A 19,643-nucleotide genomic window follows, 5' to 3' on the forward strand; every position below is an offset into this window, starting at 1 on the left:
GGATAATGAGGCTTGCAATGCTTGAAGTTTTTCCGAGCTTCAAACTTTATCAGACCCCACATTGCTATATCATTCTTCCTCACAGGATATCCCAATGTTCTTACTTTCGATAACTCATCCACATCCCACCATGGAAGGGACATAACATCATGTAAACGTTCAAAGTATTAAACACCACATTCTCTTCTGATCGCATATGCATTAACTTGAGGTAGAAAACCCCAGTTAATGATATCTCCCAAAGAAATACTTCTATCTCTTTGATAAAACTTTAAAGGACACTTGAATTTACGTTCATTGCTTTCCTTGAACCACTTTTTGCGTTCTTCTTTTAGAGGATCTTTTGTGGTACCATCGAAGTTTTTATCTTTAATAATCTCAGCAACTTTCCTTCTAAGTTCATCCTGATTCTCTTCACTAAAGAACTCCATCAGAGTTGGAAATTCAGAAGTATCTTCATTCAGAATGTCTTCATCAGTACAGTCTTCAACCTCAACCCTGTCATAAACATCTGCGTCTTCCACATACTTGTATTCATATTCAGGTTGATGGTTCATGTCGAACGCATTCAGTTCTTCCTTGAAATCAAACTTAAACTCATTTTCATTCACATTGAACATTTTCAGGACTTCATCCAATGTGTAAGTGTGCCTGATCTCTCCCTCTTCAACATCAGGCTCAATTCAGAGAATTAGCTTTTCAGATTCATCCACATTCTGATCTCCTACATGCTCCCCCTTTCCATCAGCTTCCCTTGATACTTCATTCGCACCATCATTCATGTAATCATCAACATTCTTTTCGTTTGACGCTTCAGTAGTAGTAACACCTGCACCACCCTGATCATCATCATCATCATTGTTATCATCATCACTATGACTACTTGCTGAGAAAACGTCATCTGGATCATCAATTTTCTCTTCATCGGCATCTTCTTCACTATCATCTTCATCATCACCCTCAGCAGTGATTACGTCATCAAGTAAGACGTCTTCATCAAATACAGCTGATACAGCCGAGATAGGAACTGGATTTTCAACAACTAATGATGGAACAATTGATCTTTCAGATACTTCAATACTGCCTTCAGCACTTTTGCCTTTATCTCTCATCTGAGCTTCTGTCTCTGCTTGACGTTTAGCCCTTACTTCCTCTACTTCAATCTCCTCAAACATTTGCTCTATCGACTTTCCGAGCATATTCTCTATCACTTTGTTCATCATATAGAATTCATGTTCTTTCAACGCCTTTGCAGCTTCAAGTTCTTTGTTTTTCAATTCAAAATACTTGTTCTGCTCATCTCTGCGTGTCTTTTCTTCTTCTAATTGGTGATGGAACATATGCATCATCAATTTTCTCTTCATCGTCATCTTCTTCACTATCATCTTCATCATCACCCTCAGCAGTGATTACGTCATCAAGTAAGACGTCTTCATCAAATACAGCTGATACAGCCGAGATAGGAACTGGATTTTCAACAACTAATGATGGAACAATTGATCTTTCAGATGCTGCAATACTGCCTTCAGCACTTTTGCCTTTATCTCTCATCTGAGCTTCTGTCTCTGCTTGACGTTTAGCCCTTACTTCCTCTACTTCAATCTCCTCAAACCTTTGCTCTATCGACTTTCCGAGCATATTCTCTATCACTTTGTTCATCATATAGAATTCATGTTCTTTCAACGCCTTTGCAGCTTCAAGTTCTTTGTTTTTCAATTCAAAATACTTGTTCTGCTCATCTCTGCGTGTCTTTTCTTCTTCTAATTGGTGATGGAACATATGCATCATCAATTTTCTCTTCATCGTCATCTTCTTCACTATCATCTTCATCATCACCCTCAGCAGTGATTACGTCATCAAGTAAGACGTCTTCATCAAATACAGCTGATACAGCCGAGATAGGAACTGGATTTTCAACAACTAATGATGGAACAATTGATCTTTCAGATACTGCAATACTACCTTCAGCACTTTTGCCTTTATCTCTCATCTGAGCTTCTGTCTCTGCTTGACGTTTAGCCCTTACTTCCTCTACTTCAATCTCCTCAAACCTTTGCTCTATCGACTTTCCGAGCATATTCTCTATCACTTTGTTCATCATATAGAATTCATGTTCTTTCAACGCCTTTGCAGCTTCAAGTTCTTTGTTTTTCAATTCAAAATACTTGTTCTGCTCATCTCTGCGTGTCTTTTCTTCTTCTAATTCTGCCACCCTCACTTTCAAAATATCAATTTCGGTCTGATCTGCATCTATTTTCTTCAACAATGACTTGTTTTCAGACTCTAATTTCTTTACACGCATTTCAAGGATATTTTCACGATCAGCCAATCTTTTGTTTTCAGCTACAACAATATCAACTTTACTCTCCACATTCTTGACTTGTGCATTGCTTGCCCAATTAAAATCTCCAATCTCATCAAGACCAATGTTCAAGTTCTGAGGAATGTTTGGAAAACCTTTGTACCCCGAAGAACCAGGTATTGTTTGAACAGGTGGTTATGTAATTGGTGGTGGTGTTTGGAATATTTGTTGAGATGTAAGTAAAGTTTGTTGTTTTGGTGGTGTAACGGAATGAATTTGTTGTGGTGGTGATTGAGGCGGTGGTGAGAGATGTAATGGTGATGGTTGCCTCGGTGGTGATTGGTGAAGTGGTGAATGTATTGGTGATTGATGTGGTGTAGGTTCAGGTGGTGGTGATGGTGGTTTACTTGGTTTTTGGGTAGGTTTCTTCTTCAGAATGATCTTCGTTGGCTTTTTGATCTTTTGAGTAACCTTCTTTATCTTTGGAGAAACAATCCTCTTTCTAGCACCAGCTTTCTTCCTACCACCTGAAGGAGGTGATTGAGATTCAGATACACGTTCAGGAGATGGAACATATGCATCATCATCCTTCTCCTGTCTTTTTCTCTTTCTCAGTTGTTTTTCCTTTTCAACTTCAGCTTGAATTCTCTTTTCACGCTCTATTACATCAATCTCATCTTCAGAAGAACTAGATGAACTTGTAGTACTTTTGTTCACATCATCACCTTCTATATCATCAGCAGCTTTTTCTTTCTGAGCATCAACAGCTGCTTTATCTTTCTGAGCATTAAACGCCTTAAGTTTCTTCAGCAAACTCTGAGAATTAGGTGATAGACGAACATCAATTTCAATATTAGCTTCAGCTTCAGTTTCAGCTTTAGCTTCAACTTCAGGTTCTACTTCAACATCAGCTTCTGGTTCTGGTTCTTCTACATCAGGTTCATCAATAAGCAAAGTCTTAGCAACTTTCTTTTGACGTTTCTTGGGCTGTAAAGACGAACATCTCCCTTTTGTGCTTTGGGAGTAGTTTTCTTGCCTCTCTTTCTATGTTCTTTCACAAACCAATCGTTTCTAGTTCCTTTGAACCCTTTAAGTGCCTCTAATTCATCTGCATAACCAGCTTCTTTCATCTCTTCCTCATTTCTCCAGTTTTGATGATTGACTGGATCTGGATCAACATAGTTTGCATCCTTGATGAAACCAAAAAATTCTGCTACCTTCTTCGGCTCAGGATGATTTGGGTGATATCTGGCTAACTGCTTCAGAGAATCGTTACTCATGTGGGAAAGAACTAACAGATCGTTGTTTACATCTCTTTCAATATCAGGATAAGCATGATCTATCAACATTTAAACAAATCTTGGATAAATCCAAGTCATACTCTTCGATGTAATGTTCTCAACCATGTAATGAAACACAATGTGAGAGAAATTGTACTTTTTGTTCAGAACCAGAGCTGTAACCATATTCATCTGATAATCCCTGATGGCATCATATCCTCCTTTGCAATGGCTTAGAGCCTGCAGTACTGAATAAACAATGAACCTGTATGGCTTCCGAAACTTTGATTTCAAATAATTTGTGTTGTTCAATGCACCATCATAACCTATCCTTAGCATACAACCTTTGACCATTCTTTCCGGGAATTTTGTTGGTGAGTTTGCATCATCCGGAAAATTCACTACTTCACGAACCAGCGCTTCTGAAACAATAATCGGTTTCTTCTCATCATACTGCTTCACAACTGATTTTATCACTTTGTTTGCTTCGTCATAAGTTGCATGCTTCCAGAAACGTTTCACATGTGATCTATACACCAGATGTTGATCCGTCAGCGCTTTCTGAATTGGTACTCTTCTCATAAACTCCAGAATGCTTCTGAACTCAGACAACTTTGTATTCTTTTCCTCGTCAAAATCACAACAACTGTTGTGAAATGGATCAAAGATTAATTCAAAGCTTGCAAGTCAACACAGTGTACACAAATCAAACACTTTGAAAAATTTCATATTCAAATGCCTTAAAGCAAAATCACTTGAAATGCAACAACATTTCAAGCGAAATCACAAGTGAAGGTGAAACACATTTGAAGCGGAATCAACATGGTAGTTTGAAGCGGAATTAAATAACATAGGTTGAAGCGAAATCACATGAAGTCACTTTGAAGCGAAATCATTTGAACAGTTTTGAAGCGAAATCACTAAATCAAATTGAAGCGGAATAACACATTATACTTTGAAGCGGAATCATAAAACATTAGTTTCAAGCGGAATTATAGAACTCAAGCGAAATTATGATTAAACATTCAAAACCTATCTGATGATAAATTGAACAAGTTAGATTGTTTGTCTGTGAATTCCGACCATGGGGTTGTGTTTTAATTTCATTTTAACCCTCAAACATACCCTAGATCTAAGTTTGTCCACACAGTTTATCGTCAAAGATACAAAACCCTAGATTTGGTTCAATCATCACTCAACACATGATCTACAACACAATCCGACAACACATATGTGATCTTTATTCATTTTAATCCAATATTAAACCCTAAATCTATGTTTAAGAACTGTTAAACGCCGACAGTCAAAAATTCATAAGATCTGGGTCAAATTGGACCGTTTTCTCACCTTTCCCATGTTCCTAGATGAGCAAACCAACTAGAAACAACAAAATCAAACAACAAATGGGCAGCAATACGTCTGGAAATCGAAGATTTTGGGGTTTCGCTTGAATTGCCGAGAGCAAAAAAACACTTGAAGCGGAAATAAGAGAAATGACATTCAAGCGGAATCAGATGGCTTATTTATAGGTCGTCTGATTTCGCTTGAAATGGACTTAGATGCTGTTCAAGCGGAATCACTGATGAAGCATTATATGTTTTCAAGCGGAATTACATGTTTAAGTGAAAAACATGGTTTTCAAGCGGAATCAGATTCAAACTTTTTAAAACTTTAACTTTTTAACTTTTTCTGATTTTTTACCGACACACCCAGTTAACCAAGTCCTAGTTAATGACCTTGGTCAACTATTCAGCCTACCAAGTTCAACTTAATGACCTTGGTTGACCAGTTTATGAAGTATGCTGACTTTCTGAAACCGAAATCAGTTCAAATTAATGAACTTTTGAACTTTTCAAACTTTCAAACATGTACCAGTCACTTTTCAGAATCTCTTGCTTACCCAACCCTCATGAATCAGACATGTTCTGCACAAGACTTTGATCCGTTGTCAAAAATAAGATGAAAATAAAATCTTTTTGGTTTTTAGAATGTGATAAGCAGAAATCTGTACACACAATATTTTTGTAAGCGTGTTAGGGGATCATATCAGCTTCCGACAAGACACTAGTACCGTTAAGCTTATATTTCATACTCAGCTTTAAACAGTTCGCTTAGATTGTCGATATACTGATCCATTTTAAATTTTCACAGAATTTTCAATCTGTTCAGGATACGGATTTAGTATTTTAGGAGTTAATCTTTTACATGTGTCCCACCTCAGTATATACTCCCGTATCCAGATCCCAATATTCAGTCTTACAGGTGAATATACCTAGATGATATCTGTAATGGGGTGAATTGCGAGGCCGTGAGAGCTTAGGTCAGAACTTCCGTTCAGTAGAGAGATGACGGCTCGACTTTCGGTGGGTTCCCTTTAGGGAATCTTTTTTACAACAGCACATGATTTAGCATTTTGCAATGTTTTATCATTTTTTATGCTGAGGGGAGGCTTTACGAGTAAAGCAAATGCGTAAAGTATTATACGGGGACTAGGTCAGAATTTCCATTCAGCAGAAGTCCCGGGATAATACCCCAGATATCACTAAGTATAAAGACCTAGTATCTCAGAAAGAGGGACCTTTCAAACAAGATTTCGGGGGTTACCCATATATCCTGGAGATGTTCCCCATGTAAAAGCAAGTAATTTTTATGTTTATATCCCCAAACAAATCTACTAATTTTGTAAAAACCTATCAGCACATCATCAGTGAGACTGCTTAACGCATATTAAACATCACATTTCTTTAGCGTATTGTATCTGTCTAGCTGATGTACTATCATTTCCCCTATTATACACAAACTCTTTTTCAGATTTTCTAATGTTTTTGGATTTTTCAAATTTTATCATGTTTTTGTATTTTTCTGCCAACTTTCTCCCCCTAAAAATAAAAACATATTTTTGTGTTTTTGTTTTTATCAAAAAGCAGAAAAAACAAACTGTATAGAAAATTTGACACACGACATAGTTCACATCAGATCGCCGCCCTCCTCGGCTTCACATTCCTCAACCCTCCCAGAATGCAGATTTTTCATCCCATTTAATTTTAAAAGATAATAAAATCTCTTTTTATCAAACGGTTTTGTGTAGAAATTAGCCTTCTGATCATCGGTGTGTATGTGTTCTATCCGTATCAGCTTCTTCTCGTGACAATCACGGATGAAGTGATGACGGATCTCTATATGTTTGGTTTTAGAATGGTGAACCGGGTTTTTAGTTATATTAATGGCTGCTTCATTGTCCAGGAAAATTGGTGTATCCAAGAATTGCAAACCAAAGTTGCGCATTTGCTGTTGGATCCAAAGGATCTGAGAGCAACAGCTGGAGGCTGAAACGTATTCAGCCTCACAAGTAGAAAGCGCCACAGAGGTTTGTTTCTTGCACTGCCAGGTAACAAGTCGAGTTCCGAAGAACTGACACCCAGCAGTGGTGGACTTAGCGTTCTGCTTGCAGCTTCCAAAGTCAGAATCAGCTAAACCTGTTAGAGAGAAGTCACCCGCTCGAGGATACCACAAGCCGATGCTTGGGCAGCCTTTCAAATACCGTAAAATCCTTTTGACAATTATCAGGTGTGACTGCTTCGGGCTCGACTGATATCTGGCGCAAAGACATGTTGGGTACATGATGTCTGGTCGGGAAGCAGTGAGATACATTAAGGATCCGATGATCGACCGGTACAATGTCTCTTCCACCTTTACTCCACTCTCGTCAGGACATATACCATGGTTCTGTGCTAGGGTGTTGCAGCTGGACTGGATTGAGCCATGTCAAACTTTTCCAGTACGTCGTTCACATATTTTCTTTGGTGAATGAAGATTCTGTCGGGCATCTGCTCTACCTGCAGCCCGAGGAAGAACTTCATCTCCCCCATCGAACTCACTTCGAACTTCTTCTTCATAACCTTCTCGAACTCTTTACACAACTCGTCGTTCGTTAAACCAAAAATGATGTCATCTATGTAGATCTGCACGATTAGGAGATGGCCTACAACTTCCTTTGTGAACAATGTGCTATCGACTGTCCCTTTGATGAACCCGTTGGCCAGCAGATGTTGGGAAAGCGTCTCATACCAGGCTATCGGGGCCTGTGTAAACCGTAGAGCGCCTTATCCAGCAGATAGACTTTGTTCTTGTGTAGTGGATCAGTGAAACCCGGTGGTTGTCCCACATACACTTCTTCTTTTATCTTTCCATACAGGAATGCAGATTTAACATCAAGCTGGTACACTTTGAAGTCTTTCCATGACGCAAACGCCAGGAAGATCCGAATTGCCTCAAGTCTAGCAACAGGCGCGTAAACCTCATCATAGTCGATGCCTTCTTGCTGACTGAATCCTTGTACCACTAATTGTGCTTTGTTCCGAACCACGACTCCTCTATCGTCTCTTTTACACTTGAACACCCACTTTGTTTTGATCAACTTTTGATTCTCCGGCAGATCTACTAATCTCCAAACACCCAGTTTCTCGAATTGCTGTAGCTCTTCCTGCATAGCATTCACCCAGCTATCTTCAGTCAAAGCATCTTTATATGTTCTGGGTTCAATCTGCGAAATATAACATTTCAGTGAGAATTCTTCCTGTAAATGTGCAACAGATGAATAAAAACATGTAAGAGCTCTATTGATCTGCTCTCTCGTCTTAACACCACTTTGTAGGTCACCAATAATCTGCTTTGAAGGACGATAAGACAAGGTTTGTGGCATAACGGTGTCAGGAACTTCAACTTCCGATTGCAAGCTCGTTATGTGTAGATCACCGGTGTGATCCTCAGCATTCGTCGTAGTAACATTTGGTTCCTCGTCAAAAGTCAGAGCGGGTTCCGCTTCTAAGTCGTCAGAGTTATCAAATGTTGGAGCTGGTTCCTCTGGTGGTTTGTGTGTCGTTCCACTCAGGCCTGCCTCGTGATCATTTGTACCCCCGGTGGGTTGAGAAATTACTAGCGGTCTAGGCACTTGTTCTTGTGCCATTGTTTGTTGATATTGATATAAAATTGCTAGCTCCTCATCACTTGGCTGAGTTTGTCATAGTCGAACAAGAATCTTTGTCCGGGAAGTTGTGGAGGAATATTGTACTTCTGACAATCCACATGCTGAACTTGTATTACTTTTCCCAGGCACGGCACAAACACCCTCTTCAATGGGCTCGCGTAACCTACAAAGAAACCGTCATTTGACTAAGCGCCGAATTTACCATTTTCATCTATAAAAGTACATGGAGACCTAAACGGCTCCAGAAATTTTAGATTGGCCTTATATCGGTGTAACAGCTCAAAACTTGTTTTCTTGTACTTCTTGACGGTGAGCACACGGTTCAAAGTGTAACATGCTGCAGCCACTGCTTCACTCCAGAAGAAGATCGGTAACTTGGAATCGGCTAACATCGTTCGAGCAGTTTCTATTAGGGTGCAATTCTTTCTTTCAGCAACGCCGTTCTGTTGTGGAGTGTATGGCACGCTGAATTCATGAAGAATCCCCTTTTCATTACAGTACTCGAGCATCTTGTTATTCTAGAATTTCGTTCCGTTATCACTTCGTATTCTTCTAATCGGCAGCTTATACAGTGTCTCCATCTTTTTGAACAGAACCATCAGCGACTCGAACGTCTGATCTTTTCTTTCCAAGCACACTACCCACGAAAACCTTGTAAAGTCATCAGTTACTACCAAGCAGTATAAATCTCCACTGATGCTCTTCACAATTGACCGGCCCGAAGAGATCTATGTGGAGTCTCTCAAGCGGTACTCTGATCGAATTCAGCAATTTCTGTGGGTGTGTCTTCCGAGTCTGCTTTCCTTTCTTACAAGCTACACAATCATCATTTAAATGAAAATTCTTTAAATTCACACCTTCGACTAAATCATTATGCACCAGAAAATTCTTTTTTCTAATATGAATGTGGCCCATCTTACGATGCCACATAATTGACTCCTTTTCTGTTGCTTTGGTTTTCGACACAAAACATTGTTTTTGATGATTGGTTGGTGTTGCAACACTCATGTCAAGAATGTATAAATCATTTTCGCGTGGAGCTCGCAACAGCACCATATCTTCAGGGATTTTAAACCCAGGTTTTAAAACAAGACATTCGTTTTTCGTGAAATGCACAGTAAACGATTTGTCACAGATTTGAGAAATACTAAGCAAGTTGTTTTCCAATTCTATGATGTAATTCACTTTCTCAAAAGAAATCACTCCATTCGTCAGGGTACCTTGGCCCACAATCCTGCCACCCTGGTTTCCGGCAAAACCCACGTAACCTCCGTTGATTGATTTTACATCGTAGAGCAGTGCCAGCATCCCCGTCATATGTCTAGAGGCCCCGCTGTCCATGATCCATTTTGAAATGATTGACTTTGGCAGCCCCTGCAAACATTACAGCAAATTACTCAAATAATGATGCCAAGACTTTTTAACTGTTGAAACACTCCCAAAACCTAAATCACATGGTACATCAATCTTTGGGAAGTTAAATGTGACATTCGGAACATCAGTTTTTACTTTTGGTTTTACTTCCTATTTGATTGGTGGAAACTCTGCAAAAATTTTATCAAGTTCAACTCAAGTTGTTCAACATCGTCTTTAAAAACTCTTGATTCATTTTGCAAAACGTTTTCCATCTTTTTCACCTTGACCGATGGTTTTGTTTTCACAATCCATGATTGATTTTCAAAAACTTTCGGTTTCGGATAAATCTTTGAAGTCTTGTTGGTCTTTGAAGATTCGCCAACCTCAAAGGTCGATTTTGGCTTATCTTCGGACTTCAACGATTCACCCCTTTTTCAAGATGCGGATTGGTGAAACCATTGGTTTTTTACCCTTTTTGTCAATTGGTGACTTAGGTCGAGGTTTTTGAACAACAGGTTTTATAACGACAGGTTTTTCAAAAACTTTCTTGCATTGTTTTGCCATGTGTCCGATCTCATTGTAGCGATAGCAAACTCTTTTGTCATACTCGACAAAAGTTGACTTGAACGACTCTTCTTTCAATTTCTTCACCACATTGAAATCGTCAACGGCTTTCTGACTAAAAATGTATTCCTTTTCCTCATCAACACTTGGTCCAGTGACAAAAACATCTTTCATGTTATCCTTTGGCTTGACAACCTTCTTAGCCATCTTTTTCTCAAAACCAATTCCTTTGTTCTTAAAGTTGTTTCCAATTTTCTTGTTGTTACCATTCCCTTCCCACTCTTTCTTACCCAAGTTGTTAGAACGTGACGTAACAAACGACTTTTTCGGTTCCGAAAAGAATTCTTTGTTGTTTACCATGGCAAATCACTGTGTAAACCACCATGATCGGATCATCATTCTTACCTTTGTCTAATTTTGGTATGAAACGGTCTAAAAAGTTACCCTCATCTTCAAAATCAGTCACAGTATTCTCAGAATGAGATTTCATGATTTCAGCCTCAGAGTTATCACTCTCTTCATCTAACACCTTGTCAACAATAGTCTTGATGACCTGTGACTCGTTGTCTGTGTCGGATGGAGAGAATGTAACGTTAATGCTCTCTGGCAATTCATCCTCAATTGTCCTAAGCTTGAGGTTCAATGCAGCTTCCACCCCATTTGGATACTTTTGAGTATAATGATTCCACATTGGGGGTGGAACGCTGTTAAAGAACGGTGTTGCATGAGGTTATTGTGGAACAATCTGCTCAATGACATAGGACGATGCAACATAGCTCCTCAATTTCTTATCAATTCGCTCATTTTCAATTTTAGTTAATTCTAACTCTTTCTTTAATGATGCGATTGTGTCAAGATGAAAATTCACTTCCACTTGTTTATCAAAAAGTGTTGCTTTTACTAGTTTCGTGGCTTTATCATTTTCGACACTTTCTTTTTGAATCATTTTAATTGATCTGGCCAGTGTATCACATGCCTCTTTGACTTGTCCTAGATCAAATTTTAACATGTCAGCGTGATGTTTCAATTCCTGAAACTTAGCGTCTTTTTCAAGACACCCCATGCAAGGTTTTAAACAGTTTTGGCATGGGGTTTCAGTCATTGAATCCAATTTCTCAAAAACCTCTGCTTCATGAGCAGTTTTCACTTCCTATTTACCGACATCTTTCGATTCTGACTCAGACACTTTTTCAGATTTGACCTCCTCAATCCCTGACTCCTGATCCGACTCCTTTTGAACTGACTTGGTACCGACAGACTCGGATTTCACAAGTTCTGTGTCTACCTCTTTCAGTTTCGCCATGAGAGCCCTATTAGCAATCTCTTTCAAAGTATCTTCGGTCATTTCTTTAGTCACATCGATCATTTCTTCGACAGACTCTTTCTTCTCCTCATATCGCGGACATAATCCAGTTGTTGGTTCTTCAAAGAAACCTGTAAAAGACTCAAAAACTTTAGGAGGCATGATAGATTTCAAAGAACTGGCTAATACCTCCTGCTCAGACTGATAGTAATAAACTTCTGCAGCTAACTTCTCAATGTCAGCCACATTATCCACAGTAACATCTTCAACAACCACTTCAGGCTCAACAACAATCTCTGGCTCTTCTACTATCTCAGCCATCATAGCCTGTCCATCACTTCCAGGGATGTATTTATCCCAGCCGAATCCCTCAGCTAACTTCTCGTCATCCTGGTTTACAATGAGAGCTTTCTCTGGTTTGTTCTCGATTTGTGGTCTTTGAACAACGGGTTGTTGATTCGGCCGGTGGTAGATTGCCTGTCTGTAGTAATCATTCGTGAACGGATTCTGATGATTATTCACTTCTCTGTTCAGGCATTCTCTTTTGAAATGGCCTCTCTCTTTGCACTTGAAACAAGTTACTTTGGACTTGTCAAAACCTAACTTCTGATCTGGTCCAGAAAGACTGTTTCTACCAGTAATTTCCATAAAATGCTGTGCTCTCCTCACCAGACTAGCCATACCCCACTTAATATCTATCAGCTCAAGCTCCTCTGGATCTATCTGATCGTGATCCTCTTTGGTCATGTCCGGATTCCCGATCTTACCCGCTACCAAACTATCGTAAGACTCTAACACGGAAGCTAACAACGCAATATGCTGTTTTGCAGCTGACTCAGTAAACTCATTTCCATTCTTGATGGTAACTGCAATGTTGCATTGGATCCCAGAAACATACGCCTGATTGTTTGAGCTAGTCGAGCTTTGAGGTGATGTCTGTTCAGAAGCTTTAAAGTTTGGATCAACACTAGCAAACGGTGAAGGCTTGCTTGTACTTTGAGTATCGGACGAAACACTTGATGTTGTATCTGCACTGAACCCTGTTTGAATCTTCGGGCTCAGTTTTGATGAAGCTGGAGTGCTGCCTTTGTAGTACAGAGACACATCCTGTTGAACATTCACTGAGTTCATCTTTTTGATCTTTAGTAACTCCAACTCATGAGCTTCAGTTTTTTCTATGAACGAGCTGAGATTCAGATTGACAAAATCTGAATTGTTCTTCAACATCATCAGGTAAGTGCCCCACTCGTCATATGGCAATGCATCAGACAACTTATCAATCCATTCCTCATTGGTCTTTGTGATTTCCAATCTCTTCATCTCAACTACTAAATGGCAATATCTTTCGATCAGTTGCTTTGTTGTTTCACCCTTCATGCCGGTAAAAATATCAAACTCTTTCTTGATCAAAGCCTTCTTGCTCTTGATCATGGAAATACTTCCTTGAAACTTTAACTTCAACGACTGCCACATAGATTGTGCATTATCATCATGTTGCAATAACACCAAAATATCCTCTTTGATAGCCTGCTGGAGGATACTAATCATCTTTTTCTCAGCTTTGAAGTCATTTTTTTCTGTCTCTGTCAGACTTCCAATACCCTTCTTCAAACCCAATCCATCAACCGGTGGAACGTACTTCTTCTCGATCTTCATCCAGCATTCGAAGTGATTAGCCAGAACCCAGTTCTTAAATCTGCCTGACCATCCTGCATATTCATCTAGGTTCATCAGCTTGGGAGGTTTCTGCATTGTTCCCAATTTGTTCTCCATGTTGACGTTCTGAACAATACTAGCTGGGGTTTCTGTTGATGTTATACCACTGCCGGTAAACATGTTATAAAAATCTTGGTTGTCCATTTTTAGAGATCAAATTTCCAAAAACTTTTCAACTTTTGAAAAACAGATGACTTTACTGAAAACACTTACTACACAAACTGAACTTCAGATGAAATATCGCGAACGAAATGGACTTTCACAACCAAACCCTAATTTCAAGTTGAAATAGGTTTACAAGCGAAATCACAACTTTAAGTTTCAAGCGAAAACAACTTTTTAAATTTCAAGCGAAATAAGCACTTGAAGCGGAATCAAGGTGATAACTCAAGCGGAAACAAAGCTCAAGCGGAATCAGGTGATCATACAAGCGGAATCACCCAATTCAAGCGGAATCAATGATTTCGCTTCAAATGTTCAAGCGGAAACACAACTTTTCAGGCAGAATACCTAATTTCGCTTGAAATGTCAAGCGGAATCACAAATCCCTCGTTCAAGCGGAATCAGGTTTTAGTCCATTTTTTACCACTTTTAAGCCGGATTTTAAGCTGAATCTTTCAAGGATTTGTTAAAACACACTTTTACACAATATATCAAAAACTCAGTCCATTTTGCCCGTCCAAACGTCCAGAAATCCAAATAGTGTAAGAAAAATGCTCTGATTCAGGTATATTGGCTCATAACTGGCTCTGATACCAATTGTAGGACCGATTTGACGATCTAGTGAGTCAATCAGAGTCAAAATACCACTGTTTGAGTGGCGGAAACAAACAAACAGTGTTGAATCAGAGAGAATTGAGTAGAAACAGAAGAATATCACTTTTAACATTCACTTGAAAATCCGGCAGCAGTTCGGTTACAACTTCGTGATTCCGTGCCAAATGAGAAACAACTACACATATATATACCCTTCTAATTCCGCTTGAAATGACATGCTGTCATTTTGAGCGGAATCACTACTAACTGATTTCGCTTGACAACGTGTCATTTCAAGCAGAATCACATGACAAAACTCATAATTTTACATTTTGACCCCTGCACTATACATAATTGACATATTAGACCCCTAGACCCTTTACAAGCATGACCTAGACTAAGACGTAGGCTTTAGACATCGTGCACTAACATCTAGATTTGCGAGTTAACATGGTGCAACGTGCATGTGTGGTTCAACGTTTTTACGTTTCGTTTTACGCTTCTTTCTAGATTTTGCGAGTTAACATGGCGCAACACGCATGCGTGGTTCAACTTTTTTATGTTTTGATTTACACTTCGTTCTAAATTTTGCGAGTTAACATGACGCAACGTGCATGTGTGGTTCAACATTTTTTACATCATCTATTTTTTCCACTTGACAAGTTCGCCACAACACGCAGGTCCTAAATGGACTTAGTTATTATTTTCTATATTTTACGTTTCGGACGAATTTCTTCGCAATAACACACCCCAACTTTAATGTTGGTGGTTCTTGGCAATGGTATGACATTAGTGCTATTTGTTACGGTTTTACGCCCCCGCCGCAACGCGGGGGCCTTAATACTACTTACTTACAAAATCTATATGTCTTGTAATTTTAATACGAAGGTCTCTATTTTATTGCGGTTTTGGTCCACCACACTAACTTCATCCAGCTCATGTGACAAAGATTTAACTATAAGTTAGATGAAGTTAGTGTGGTAGACCAAAACCGTAATAAAATAGAACCTTAGTATTAAAGCAAGACATTTGAATTTTATAAATAATAGTTATAACAACTAAACCACATGGACTAAAACCGTAATTTACTCTATTTTTAAATGCAATATGTTAATTTTAGTATTGAGGCATAAACCTGATTTGAATGTAGTTAGGAAATTATTAAAATACAGTTATAGCGAATTATTTCATTAGAGTAAATTGTGGTTTTGGTCCCTATGTATGGTTTAATTGTTATTGCTATTGTTTACAAAATTCAAATGTCTTGCAATTTTAATACCAAGGTTTCTATTTTATTGCGATTTTGGTCTGCGACACTAACTCCATCCAACTTATAGTTAAATCCTTGTCACATGAGTTGGATGAAGTTAGCGTGGTGGACAAAACCGCAATAAAATAGAAACCTTGGTATCAAAAGTACAAGATAATTGGATTTTGTAAATAGTAGCAATACCCACTAAACCATAGGGACCAAAACCACAAATTACTCTATTTTAAAAGGCTAAAATCCTATATTTTACTATTTAAGGTACCATTTTGTTTTGTTTGTTTCCATGGAAAAAGAAAAGAATTTAACCGAGAAGCCATACTTTTAGCTGTGACATAACTGTCTTGGTCAAAAATCTGATTAAGGATAATGTAACCAAATTTGTAAAGTGAGGTAGAATGCTTAGGTGATGAACAATGTGAAAAATGAATGCTTGATAAATGAAATGATGAACACAACGATTTGTATGAGGAAAAGCCCTTGATCACTAGTAGATCGCCGGCATAAAAACCTCGGATAGTGAAAACTATCACTATTGACTATATTGAACAATAAAAATTACAACTTTGGTGTTGATCAAGTGTGGTACAATCGAATGCTAAGTGTATGAGAGCTCTGGTTTGCTGTGTATGCAAATATTTGTGTGTTCGTAAAAACTTTTTAACTAACACTTGATCAACCCCTTTTGAATCAACCTAACAACTAAGTTTGAAATTCTTGGAAGACCACGTCTAAGCTCCATGACCATTAGTGGAATTCAGCACGTGCAACATCTTGAACGAATTATGCCCGAGATTCCAGCTGAGACTTCGTCCACGTCGTTCATAACCTGCATACAAACATTAGAAAACATAAAGAACAATTGTTAGAAATCATAAGTAATAATAAGGATCATTGATTCTCAGGCTACATGCACCATCCGCTAAGGATAAATAATGCAGGCAATATTTCAGGATACACGATTCACAATTAGTAAAACCTATTCCCTATCAATAACTATTTTTAAACCAATTAGTTTATTTGTATTATGGAGGCTTTAGTTTATTCATTTTTTTCAATAGTTTATTTGTATTATGGAGGCTTTAGTTTATTCATTTTTTTAAACTTATAATTGTGTTACATGATTTCATGATTGGTGTACTTTTGCTATTTGAAAATTTTAGTGTGAATTGCATATTGCTCCTTATAAATCTTTTTTATTGGATATTTACCTAATTCAAAATTAATATTGTATATATCCTCTTCCTTAACTAAGAAAATAGTAAATTTACCCATTTTGATTTGTTTTATTAAAATTAATCTACACAATGACTATTTTACCCTTAGTTTTAATAAAACTTAAAAAACTTGGATATTTACCCATTTTTACTAGTTTTTGTGTCTATTTCACAATAGTTGTTTACGTTTCTCTAATTAGTTTATTTTCATTTCTTGCGTCTTTACTAAGTTATTTCATTTTACGTTTTTTGATTATTTCATGAGATAGAAAATATGAATTCGTTGTTTGTAGACGTGTACCTTAGACGCGAAACTTGCCAAAACGACATGGTTTCGATAAAAACATCCCTACGAAGTGAAAAAGAAAGAAAAAAACACATCACGACTCTTATTTGCGTACATTCGACCCTTCTCACTCATTCTCTCCCATCCAGAATTCTCCCAAGACGATGATACGTTGCAGCAGGGTGAATATACCTAAATTAATGCAACTTATCATATTTGCAATTTTTGTAACGCGGTGATCTGATGCATAGGCAATACAAGCTGATTCAGATAAACCCCCTTCTACCTTGTTTAATTGTTCATCTTCTTAAAAAATATCCAATCGTTTGACTTTTGAAATTATTTAATTTATTGTATTCAATTTTAAGAAACTGAATCATGTCTAATAAAACTATGGAATCAGGTTTAAAAAAGGTTTATACATTAAATTCTCTGCTCAAACAAACTATGCAATGAAAAAAGGGTATAAAAACTATGAATGAAAAAAAAGGTAAAACAGATTCCTTATCAAACAATCTATAAGGAGGAGGAGAACGAACATTATGGAAACAATTTTATTACGAGTATATATCAACTGACTAAAAGGGAATCACACATGCTATTGCAATCTGTAATCACATCAGTGCTGGACCAGGAATTTTTTTCCTAGGGTGCGGAATATTTTTAAAGAATTTAACTAGCTATATAAAAAAATTCGGTTTGTAGCAGGCCGGATCGGTTCGGGTCATGTAAAACAAAAGAACTGCAAACTAAAATTTAAATATTCATCAAAAGCACGTGAAAGTGTCAAACATCATTATAACATATTAAAATTGGGCCCTACAAATTGTAACAACCCGACTTTTCAGAAAGTCAAAGTCAAAGTCAGGTTGTTATTCAAATATGTCTTTTCTTGCTTAATTATTGCTTGTACTCTCGAGACTCGATAAATAGTGTAGCCTTGTGTGTTAATCGACTTATTTGTTAACGGTATTTTAAACTACGATTTATTACTATGTGAAGTAACAATGCGATAAACGCAACTAAACGCTATTCTACTAAACGCTATCACACCCCAATCGCATCGCAATCTCATCGCAACTATTGGTATTGTTCTATGTGTGTGTGTGTTATTATGTGCTTACTTGCGTGTGCCTTATATGTATTTTGTGATGTTATTCGCAAACGTAATCGCAACTCTGTCGCATCGCAAACCCATCGCAAAAGCATAAAAGTAAATCTGCGTATAATTGTAACTAGTGTGTGTTTTTATGCTTTTTATGAGTTATGTTATTTGTGTAACTATTGTTTAATACTATCGCATCGCTTACTCACAACTCGCTCAATGCACGGAACGAAGGTCGGAAAACTAACCCGCACAAGCCAACCGCTCGAACGACCATACGATCGAATGGACATCCGACCGGATGACCATCCGATCGGATGGCCATCCGATCGAACGGCTATCCGACCCACTTAACCTACACCGCCTTTCTCACCTCTCACCTATAAATACCCCCTGTCACATCAACTATTCATTGATGTGACAGCCCTATCCGACCAGCATGATCTCAAGCACTTTTCTCTCAATTCCATGCGATCCCATAAGTATTTCACCCTAAATCTTGTACTTCCATCATCAGCGCACACTTTCTCATTATCTTCTCCATCAAATCTTACACTTTCACCATGAAATCACCTGACTTGGGCTGTTCTAAGGTGACGTCATCAAGGGTTCTGATGGACACTGTTGAATGACCTCATCTCATCAATAACGGCTCAGCTCTAAAGGATTTCTACACATTTCTACACTGATTTCGACTAGATCTAAACATTTTCAAACTGTTTCAAACTTTTCTTCAACATTCTTCACTTTTTACTCAAAACTCGTTAGAATCTGGACTCGTTCAGGCACTCTACTCTTTCTCTAGTGGAGAACCAGTCTGAGAATGGATTTCTACCAAAGAGACGACCGATTCTTGGGTTGAACATGAAACTCCGTCAAGAACAGTTAAGTCTGATCGAATGGGGTGATTCCCATCCGATCGACTGAGTTGGACTTGGTATATTTTCCGTTGTTTAACACGTCGTCACGCCGTCTCCGTTAAACCGCAAAACTTTTAACTTAGAAAATTTTACAAGATCTTCAAAAACACCGGTTCGCAGATCGGATAGCCATCCGATCGGATGACCATCCGATCGAATGACTATTCGACCAGGTGACTATACTTATAAGTTCAACACTTAAACAATTTCGCAAAGCTTCAAAGAATATCAACTTTCAATCGAATAGCCATCCGATCGAATGGCCATCCGTCCAGATAACCATCCGATCGAATGACTTTATTCATACTACAACGAAAACTTTAAAAGTTCAAACATTTTACAAACACACCTCCTCAATTGAATGACCAACCGACCGAATGGTCATCCGTCCAGACGGTCATCCGATCAAACCACCATTCGGTCACTCAACTCACTCGACACACTGTTTTACGCACTGTTCTACGCTTACACTATCGTTCTCTGATCAGGCTAATCTCTCACGCACTCCCTTCAATCCAAGATTGTGTTTAGTTAACTAAACACGAACTGTGAGGATACTCGAACCCATTTTCTTTTAACACACT

At 38.2% G+C, this 19,643-nt stretch overlaps 2 protein-coding genes across 2 annotated transcripts; both read right to left on the reverse strand.

Moving 5' to 3' along the window:
* Positions 1–683: 683 nt before the first annotated feature.
* On the reverse strand, positions 684–1,220 carry LOC110924488 (trigger factor-like). Its single transcript, XM_022168491.1, has one exon. It carries the CDS (start codon positions 1,218–1,220, stop codon positions 684–686), a length of 537 nt encoding a protein of 178 aa, XP_022024183.1.
* Positions 1,221–1,735: 515 nt separating this feature from the next.
* Positions 1,736–4,164, reverse strand: LOC110924487 (glutamic acid-rich protein-like). Its single transcript, XM_022168490.1, has 4 exons — positions 3,684–4,164; positions 3,339–3,641; positions 2,570–3,231; positions 1,736–2,437 (listed from the first exon to the last, which is right to left on the reverse strand). Exons 1-4 carry the CDS (start codon positions 4,162–4,164, stop codon positions 1,736–1,738), a joined length of 2,148 nt encoding a protein of 715 aa, XP_022024182.1.
* Positions 4,165–19,643: the final 15,479 nt, after the last annotated feature.

This window comes from Helianthus annuus, chromosome 17 (genome assembly GCF_002127325.2).
Source record: "Helianthus annuus cultivar XRQ/B chromosome 17, HanXRQr2.0-SUNRISE, whole genome shotgun sequence".
NCBI lineage: Eukaryota > Viridiplantae > Streptophyta > Magnoliopsida > Asterales > Asteraceae > Helianthus > Helianthus annuus.

Coding starts and splice junctions, on each gene's coding strand:
- LOC110924487 (XM_022168490.1), bottom strand. CDS start 4,164: ATGAGAAGAGTACCAATTCAGAAAGCGCTGACGGATCAACATCTGGTG. Junction 3,642..3,683: donor TGAGAACATTACATCGAAGA/GTATGACTTGGA, acceptor AAATGTTGATAG/ATCATGCTTATCCTGATATT. Junction 3,232..3,338: donor GAAAGAACATAGAAAGAGAG/GCAAGAAAACTA, acceptor AACCTGATGTAG/AAGAACCAGAACCAGAAGCT.
- LOC110924488 (XM_022168491.1), bottom strand. CDS start 1,220: ATGAACAAAGTGATAGAGAATATGCTCGGAAAGTCGATAGAGCAAATG.